Source organism: Pelodiscus sinensis, chromosome 9 (genome assembly GCF_052426305.1).
Source record: "Pelodiscus sinensis isolate ZL-2025 chromosome 9, ASM5242630v1, whole genome shotgun sequence".
Classification (NCBI taxonomy): Eukaryota; Metazoa; Chordata; order Testudines; family Trionychidae; genus Pelodiscus; species Pelodiscus sinensis.
This window is the reverse complement of record NC_143060.1, coordinates 58,589,991-58,599,908: the sequence shown is the minus strand read 5'-3', so window position 1 is coordinate 58,599,908 and position 9,918 is coordinate 58,589,991. Positions and strand designations below refer to the sequence as shown.

Sequence of the window (9,918 nt, the reverse complement as noted above, 5' to 3'; positions counted from 1 at the left end):
ACGACATGGTGTTTCCCGCTTAAGTATAATTGTCATGATTATGAGGGTTAGCCAGCAGCCTGGGGATTAAGGAGTTAACTACACCTAGCCAGGTGGAGTGACCAATAGGAATGTAGGTGGGACTTTTCAAACTGGGACAAAGGAATTTGGATTTTTTTCCTTTCTCCCTTTTGTCTCTGGAAGAGAGTTCTCTGCAACTACAGAGAGGGACAAGCATGTCTCTCTCTCTCCAAGACACCATTCTTCATTTTCTGTAAGTAGGGTAAAGTTTAGGTAGTTTCGTTAGGTTTTATTGTTTTATGGATTGGGTATGGGATCTGAGATCCGGCACTTCTTAAAAGATGTTTTGGCTTTTCTTTGTAACTAAGTCCTAGGCCCATGGAGTTTCTCCATGAGTATATTTTGTTACCTCCCTATCTAGTCATTATGTTTGCAACAGGAATATTGTTGTAATAATAAAAGTTCTTTCTTTTCCTTTTTTTAACCTGGCAGTGGTTAATTGTGTGCCTTGATTTTTATTTTGGGGGTAAGATTTCCCAAATGATCTTTCCCCTGATTTCTTTATCAACATTTGGGTGGTGGCAGCGGAAGTTTTATTCCCAAGATCTAGGTTTTTAAGATTTTGGGGGGAGTTTGATCCCAAAGCCTGGTAGATAAGGCTTTGGGGTACACTTGCTGGCCCCCACTTCTGCATTTATCATGCCAGAGTGGGGAAGGAGCCATGACAATAATATTAGGTGAAATTCTGGTTCCATTAAAATCTGAGATACAACTCCCTCTGACCACAGCAAAACCAGGATTTCACACACTCTATTTTATCGTTACAGCATATTTGATAAAGTCACGTTAACATGTTCAATCAAATGTATTTCTTGTGAAAGAGGTTTGCCAGAGCATCTTAGAAAATTCATAAGTAAATACTTAAGATAGTGAATGATAGTATTGTTGTGGCAACAAGTAGTCGAGAAGGCTATTGAATCATCTTGTTTTCACACGCTTAACTTTCTTTAAAGACTTACCCTTTCAGAGGCTGTACTGCCCTCCGAACCAGGCATATTTTGGGGCACCCCTCCAACACTAAGAAAGCAAATAGGGAGCCCCCTTGAGCTACTCAATCTGTGTGGATTGCTTATGCCTAATGCCAGCACTGCCAGGATTTCACACACTCTATTTTACTGAAACAAAAAACAGGACTATGTAGCACTTTAAAGACTAACAAGATGGTTTATTAGGTGATGAGTTTTTGTGGGCCAGACCCATTTCCTCAGATCAAATAGTGGAAGAAAATAGGCACGATCATACATACCAAAGGATACAATAAAAGAAATGAACACATATGAAAAGGACAAATCAAATTTCAGAACAGAAGGGGGATGAGGGGAGGAGTAAATGTCTGTAAGCTAATGATATTAGAGGTGATAATTGGGGAAGCTATCTTTGTAATGGGTAAGAAAATTAATGTCTTTGATCAGACCTAAGCGTGAAGTGTAAAATTTAAGCGTTTTTTAAATTAAATACTGTTTTGCTGTGACTTTAGGTTTTTGAACAACATGGCACACAGAGAAAAGGTTCTCACTAACACTACAGTATGATTAGTGGGTAGCAACTTTAAACTGTCGGGTTTTTTTACCAGGACAGATCCCTTTTAACATATTGTAAAGTGTTTAATTTAGACATACAGTGATGGAGTTAGATGAGGGCTACTCAACTTTGGAAGCCCTGGAGGCCACAGAGATACTCACAGCACATGCCTAGGGCCCCAAATTAAGTATGGTTGCATATACGTATGCAAATAGCTTCTCTCAAACTGACAGGCATGAATACAAAGATTAAGGCAAGACTACACAACATGCAGGCCCTATTTAAGTCAGTTCTGCTGATATATCAATAAAATGTAATATTTACCCCATTTCCACCCGTATGCACTTTTAATGAGCAATGACAGTCCCAGGAATTTAACTACTAAAACGCATACCAAGAGAAGACCATTATATTGACTACTTTTTTCTTTAGGCTCCCACTTGTGGGTCGTATGTGGAGCCCCGCATAAACCCAAACTGCACCACAGTCCGTAAATAAACGGGTTGGCCCACGGATGGCATGTTGAGTAACCCTGTGCTAGACTATTCATATACCGATGATGCACAATGCCTTCCTCTCCCACCCACCACTTGCCCAAACTGTATATCCGGGTAAGAGCTATCTATCTCCCAGACATTTAAGTCTTTGAAGGAAATTTAGGTTATCCTCATTCTCCGGCTCTTAATCAGCCTATAATCTTTCTGTAATCACTGTTTATCTTTCAAACTGAGGAGTGAATAAAATATGAATATGAAGCACCTGTTGTGTTACACTAAGTTAACTAGCAGAGAACATTTCTCTGCTCACGTTTGGTCACATTTAAACACCCCCAAAGCACAGCGGTTAACGTCCCGATCCTGGCCATCATCTATTAAACTTGCTAGGCTCCTGCTTTCAGAAGAAAAACATCCAGCACCTCAGCTGGATCGGGAGAAGCACTGATTAGCCTGCCCCAATTTCTCCTCTCCCCAAATGCCACAACATGTGAAATGAAAATACACAGGACATAGCAACGGTGAACATGTATTTATTTTCTCCCCCCACCTCCTCCTTTCTATGTAGAACGGACCCTTTTCTGAACATATCTTCAGATACGAATGTGTGGAGCGGGATGGGTCGGTCACATGACCAGCTGTCGGAGTGGATGCATGAACTCCGCTTCCAGGCACAGCAGACGGGCAGCCTCGGGTATTGCCACGAGGAGCGGCGGCGAAATGGTTCTCCGCCCTTCTGTCTCAGGGGCCGTACAGGTGGGGCAGGGTTTCCAGCTTGTTCTCTCTCTTCGCTTCCTCCACCCCGCGCAGCCACTCTGTGCACCTGCGCACCAGCTCCTGATCCACGACCCCCGGCGCCGGATCCTCCTCGTACTCCTCGTCATCGTAGCGATTCTGCTCGTTAAGCAGGGAGATCTTCATGATCGAGGTCAAGTTTAGGCCGGCCATGCTGCGGGAACCCGGCAGTAGCCCGGTGTCGTCGATGGGATTCTTGAACCCCCACTCTTTCTCCAGATGGCGTCGCAGCAGCAGTCTGGTCGCGTCGGCCGTGAGCTTGATGTTGTACTGCTTCGCTGGGACTGCTGCCTTCGGCTCTCTCCTCGCCGCAGCACCTGGGTTCTTGACAGAGCGGCCGCGGGTACGGGTCGGGTTCGACCTCTGTGGCTGCTGCGGTGGATGTGGCTGTAGCTGCTGCTGCTGCTGCTGCAGGGAGGCGCAAAGGCGGGAGTTAGGCAAGGGGCCGGTCCCCGCCTGAGGCGTCCTGCGCGGATTCCTCTCCCTGGGTGGTGGTGCTCGATTCTTCGGAGCGACCTGACTCTTAGGTGGTGCACGGGTGGTGGCGGGGCAAGAGGCCGCAGCAGCGTGAGGCTGGATGGGCGGTAGGGGCACGGTGGTGCTGCGTGGCCCCTCTGCTCCGCCCGCCGACTCAGCAGCCAGCATCGCCTGGGGCAGGTGGAATGGAACTGTCTCCGCGTTTGTGCTGTGCTCGCAAAGGAGAGACGAGCTCTGCTTCAACTGGCGGTGGCTCCAGCTCGATAAGGTAGACAGGCGACGGTAGCAGGGCTGAGCCGGAGCAGTGGGTGTGCGGGGAGGAGGAGCGGGCGGCGGAGCCGTGGAAGCGCTCACACGGGAGGTCCCTTGGGAAGGCAGGGATGCCAACACCTGGGAGGGCTGCAGCACTCTTGTCCGGGCAAGCTTCAGTGTCACCACCTGAGAGGACAGCAGCACCAACTTACGGGAGAACTGCGATAGCAGCACCAGAGAGGGGTCTGGCCACAACAGCTGAGAAGGCTGAGGCACCGTCACCTGGGAGAACTGCGACGACGACACCCGAGAGGGCTGCTGCGACGACGTCAATTGAGAGGATTGCGATGTCCCCAATGAAGGCTGGGATGCCAGCATCAGAGAGGGCTGTGATGTCCCCTGTTCCAGAGTCTGAACACCGCTGAAATAGAAGGGATGGGTTAAAACAGTACTCCAAGGGGAGACAAGTCAGACAGAGCAAGAGATGTCAAAAGATAATCCCGGAAACGTTCACAAGAACAAACTCTACAGGCAGTTTGAGCAAGGCTGGAGCATTTACAGCTCTGAAATATTAGAGGGACTTCTATTTTAGCTGCTAATACTCTGGCACCGACCAGTATTTTCAGCCCCTCAGGGCACATACTACTGCTCTTACACTGCACTCCTTGGTGCACAGGGGAACTGCTTTTTACATTTTAAAACAGTCATTGCCACTCGACATCTTTTGATGGTGATTAGTCCATGTGGCCTCATTCACACCTCCTTCCACCCAGAGCCAACAGCCTCTTTTAAAGAGTCTGTCAAGATCTGCTTTCTTTTGTTCCTCAATCTAAGCCTCTACCTCTATCCACAGCAGCAAGTGGTAGAACACAGGCCAATCTTCCACAGAAATATTATGCAAGCCTGTTTCCAAAGGGTGAGCACATGACAGTGTAAAAATGTAGCCACCATGGTGTTTTCTTAACAGAACATGCAATCATCTCCCAAAGATCTGAGTTAACATGCACGTGAAGACACGCTTGTTTCAGCTAAATCTGGAGGAGACAGAGCTACTGCTGGTGGAGAGAGGGAAACAAAGAACTTTCAGCCACCTAAAAACTAGGACCTAGGCTGTCTACTCTGGCTTCAGGATCCTCATAGTCTTGTTATGCCTTAATCGCTGAAGTTGGTAAAAATGTTTCAACCACAGCTTGTCCCTAAAAATACTTTCACAGAAGCTAAGTACAGTATATTGAGCATATTGCATATAGCAAATTCATTTACGTGAACCTCTGAGGAGCATTTTTTCAAAATACCAATAAAATTAAAGATGCTTTAAAGCAGGGATGGGCATTAATTTTTGATGGGGAGGCTGTTCCAAGAGGTCAAGGGCCACAATTCTCTATGGAGGGGAGGTGGGGTCTGGAACAGAAATTGGATGCGAAAGGGAGCTGAGGGTAGGGTTCGGGTGTGCAGGAAAGAGTATGGGCTGTGAGGGAAGAGGGTTGGGGTGCAGGAGAGGATTCTGGTCTGGAGGAAAGGTCTAGGAGGGGGTGCAGGATTTGGGAGGGACCAGGAACAGGAGGGATTGTGACCTAAGGCGGGGAGTTGGGGTGCCAGAGTAGGCTCTGGCCAGGAGGCACTTACCTAGGCGGTTCCAGGCTAGCTGCCTAATGGAACCCTGTGCCAAGTTCCCTGCCTACCACAACCCCAGAGCTCAGAGTGGCTGCTCCATGTGTCTTTCTGTGGGGCACAGTGGGGGGAGGAGAAGGAGGCTCTACATGCATTGCCCAGGCCCTCCAGCTATTACTAGGGTTGCTAGGTGTCCTGTTTTAAACCGGACAGTCCAGTATTTGAGCTGTTTGGGAAACAAATTGAGAAGATGTAGATGAGAAAATATAAAATGTCTGGTATTTTCCAAATGAGATGTAATGGAGATTGTGATGTAATGTCACGCGTGTTGGGTATTTTTGCTGAAATCATCTGGCAACCCCTAGCTCTTACACAGCAGAGCCCCACTTGTCATGTCAAATTGGAACCTGGACCAAACCAGATGATCAAAAATTCAGATATTCAGGAGAGTAGGGAAGTGTGAGGCCACAGCGCCATCTAGTGGCCATGGGAGGGTTGCCTGCTGCTGGCCCTGCATGCGCTGGTTATTAGGTCAACATGGAAAGCTGCACAATGGAAGGCTGGAAAAATGGGGCTCTACTGCACCACATCATCTGTAAGGACTCCATCTAATAGGGCACCTCCTATTATACACTCCTGGCAGTGACACACACACACACACACACACACACAGATCCTCAACCTCCTTAGCAACAGGGCAGATAGTTGGGTGGAACAATCTACTCCTGACAGAATCAGGAACTGCTCAGGCCCAACCAATGTAGAGAAGCTGAACAATTCCCCAAGCAGATGATACATTCTGGCTCATATGCTGGGTGTTAAAGAGAACAAAGTCCTGAGTCTTCTCCCTATCACTATCTCATCCACTCAACAGTGAGACTCTGGCAGGGCAGGAAGCTATGGGAAAAGGGAAACAAAAGACACAAATTCCACTCTCCCCAGTGGTAAGGAACAAAAATCCTAGGTGGGAAAAGAAGAGTTCCCAATAGGTCAGGCAGCATCAGCACCAAATCTATCACAGGCTCTTACCTTCTCCGCAGAGATGTGTCTCTTTTCTCAGAATTGGATTTGTATAACACTCCAAGAAGATTCTTCTTAGTGTTCATGTTCGAGGCCTGAGAGCACTCAAGGTAAGAAGAGCAGACCTCGAGATGACTCCCGGCCGCAAAGCTACGGGAGTCTGAAATTGCCCCAGACCCGCATCCTGTCCTACCTGGCCGTTGTCATGGAGTCTCTGTGAGTTCACCACCTGTCAACGTCCTTTAACCAATAAGCGGAGATGCCGAAAAAGGCCTTGTGATGTCACCTCCACACCCTGTCCTGCCCCTCGCCAGCCCCTCTGCATATTTGAGCCTCTCCCCCCTGCATTACCCCTACTCACTCAATGTTAGTGCTAGGAATCAAGCAGGCTGCACATGGAATCATCAGAGGCTGCTCAGTGCCACATGTACGTGGCAGATTGTAAGGCCACAAAAGACCAATCACCTAACCCAAGGGTGGACAATAATTTTCATCGTGGGGGGGGTCACTTTAGGAATTTTAATATGTGGTCACAGGCTGTTTTTGGGCCCCGTGGAAGGTTCAGGGACTCAGAGCCACAGAGAGAGAGAGAGAGAGAGGGAGTTAGGGATGTTAAATTTAAAGAGAGTTCAAAATGGCCACCCTTAAAAGGAGAATGCCTGCTCTCCTGATAAAAAGGAAATCTGTTTGGTTTTTTTCCCTTATCTTCTTTTCCTTGTCCTTTTTGTTTGCTTAGTTTTTTCAACAACTTTTAGATAAGTAAATTATTTCCATATGCCTGAACATAGGTATCCTATCATTAAGATTTATATTATCTAACCAGTGTTAAAAATAGGATGTATACATCCTCCTCAAAGTGAACACTCCTCAATAGCGGTATTTTCTTCCAATAATCTTTTTAATGCACATTAAAACAAACCAATACAGAAAATACGTTATGCAATGCCACTTTGTAGCACCACGTAATAGCTCTGCCAATTACTTGTCTAAGACAGACAACACAGGAAGCTCTACTTGGGATGACATTTTATACTAGTACATATTTCAGATACCTGAAAAGGAATTAGGCTCATACAGTATTAAAACTACAAGTCAAAATAATCATAGGCGTCTTGGGCTTTATTAAAGACATTTTTATATTATCTAATCCAAACTCAATTGAAACAAGTCAACTCATGTTTTACCAGATCAGCATTCAAATAAGGGAAAGGAAAAGCTGGGGACCAATCGAAAAGAGGTGCCGGTACTCCAAGTTCAAAGTTTTTGAGGGAAAGAAAACGGGTTAAAACATAAAATCAAAAAGTTGTTGAGCAAAGACATTGGGAGGCAAGCCAGCCCAGGAAATAGGTGCTGGTATGACAGAGGGGAATCCCATCTAATTAAAGTACCAGGGTCTATCATCACAAGAAAGCACTGGTTATGAATATATTGGAATGTATTTGCGTCTACTAAAACAGCAGAATGAATTAAACCGATTTGAACAAAAATAAGCCTGCAAGTGAAACATGGCTGTGAACATTTAGAATGTTAAAAATCTGACTGGAGAAGTTGGGATGCATGAAAATTAAGAGAACGTCTTTTAGTATTTAATTTTATATTATTTCACTGCTTTCAGCTCTCTTGAGAACAGTCCCCCCGCTTGGGGCTCTTGTACGTTTCAAAAGCAGAATCACAGCAGAAGCAGCGGGAGTGGAGCCTGTTTCAGTCCCCGCTTCCTCTGTTTCCCGCTGTATCTCTACCTCCCCTGTCCCCCACAGAAACAGGACTGGAAAGAGCCAGCTTTTAAGCCAGTTCTCTCCCCCACCCTAGGTACATCACTAGTCGACTATCCGATAAGCTTATGCTCAACCTATATTCCACTAGTCACTTCTATCCCTAGCTGCCATATGAAGAGAGATTAACAAGATTGGGAATTGTCCTCTAAGAGGAGATGGGGTATGTGGAGATACAACAGAGGTTCATCAAATCATGACTGGTGTGGAAAAAAGGAGCAAGGAAAAAGTCATTTACTTGCTCCCATAAGACAAGAACTAGAGGTCACCAAATGAAATTAACAAGTAGCAGGTTGAAAACAGGCGAAAGGAAGTATTTCTTCATGCAACGCCCAGACAACCTGCGGAACTATAGTCCTGCCAGAATATATTGTGAAGGCCAGGATTTTAACAGGGTCAAAAAAAAGAGCTAGATAAATTCATGGAGGATTGGTCCATCAATGCTCATTAGGCTGGAGAAGTAAGAATGGTGTTCAGGAAAACTCTATGCTAAAGACTTGTTTTCTGGTTTAATTCTGGCACACCAATCAGCCATCCTGGGTCAGACCAAAGTTTCATCTAGCCTAGGAGTTAGCAAAAATTTTTGAAGTAGCTCCAGGCTGCCCCAGAAGGGGCAGGGCCAGGACACTTCCTGTTTCCCCACCCACAGATCCTGATTGCTTTGCGGGGGGAAGGGGAAGGAGCACATAAAGTCTTTGCACCACCAATTGTTCACAACAGCTGGCTGTTCCCTCTAGGTACCTGTGCTCCTGGCAGTGGGAAGAGACTTCATGTGCTTCCTCCTGATGTCCCCGGGTCAAACAGGGCCTAGGGATGGGGAGCATGTGAAGTCTCTCACTTCTGAGCTGCAGCTAGTGGTAGACTTGAAGTGCTGAGCCCCTTGCAGAGCCACAGGAGACTTCACATGCTCCCCCTCCCAAGCCCTTATTATCCTGCGGGCGGGGGTGGGGATGGAGCAGTCTCTTCCGGCCCTGCAAAGAGCATCCCTGCACTCCTGGCAGGGTGGGAGGCGACTTCGTGCACTCCCGCAACCCCAGGCCCTGATTGGCCTGGGAATATGAGGAGCAGATGGGCCTCCGTGGGCCTGATCAGCTCACTTGGTGGCCAGATCTGGCCTGCAGAGGGCTTTTTGCCCACCCCTGATGTAGCCCAATGTCCTGTCTCCCAACAGTGACCCATGAGAGGTGCTCCAGAGGAAATGAACAGAACAGGTAATCATCAAGTGATCACTCCACTGTCACCAATTGCCAGTCTCTGACTGACAGCGGCTAGGGACTCCGTGCATGAAGAAATACTTCCTTTTGTCTGTTTTGAACCTGCTACTTGCTAATTTCATTCCGTGACCTCTAGTTCTTGTGTTAAGCTGTTATGGGAACAAGTAAATAACTTTTTTTTACTCACGTTTTCTACACTGGTCACAATTTTATGGACTTTTGCCTAATGCCCCTCTTAGATTTCTAAGCTGAAAAGTTCCAGTCTTAATTATAACCTGTTAATGGTAGACCTTTGAAATCAAACAGTTACCCTCTATCCAAAAGGTAAGAGATATATAAAATATGGGCTCTACCTTTGGCTTTTCAAAATTAGAAAGTTGAAAGAGTGTGATTTAAGAAAATTACACTTTTGAAAAAAATTAGGACTGAACTGAATAACTTTTATTTTTGTAAAAGGAGATCAATTAATGGTGACTCCCTTGCATAAGGAATATATGAGGGACTATACCTGAAAAAGAGGAAAAGGTACTTAAAATTTTAAGGTTTAATTTGTTTTCTACATATCAATTCACTATTTTTGTTGCCGTCTGCTATAATAAACCATGCAATAGAATTACGTATTCAAATTATATCCACTTTACAATAAAAGAATTCTTCAAGAACTAAGTATACTGCCAAGAGATTTTCTTTCTTTTTTATCAG

General features: G+C 46.0%; 1 protein-coding gene across 1 annotated transcript; it reads right to left on the bottom strand.

The window, feature by feature from the left end:
- Positions 1-2,816: 2,816 nt before the first annotated feature.
- LOC142830687 (uncharacterized) lies at positions 2,817-6,316 on the bottom strand. Its single transcript, XM_075937142.2, has 2 exons — positions 6,240-6,316; positions 2,817-4,020 (listed from the first exon to the last, which is right to left on the bottom strand). Exons 1-2 carry the CDS (start codon positions 6,314-6,316, stop codon positions 2,817-2,819), a joined length of 1,281 nt encoding a protein of 426 aa, XP_075793257.2.
- Positions 6,317-9,918: the final 3,602 nt, after the last annotated feature.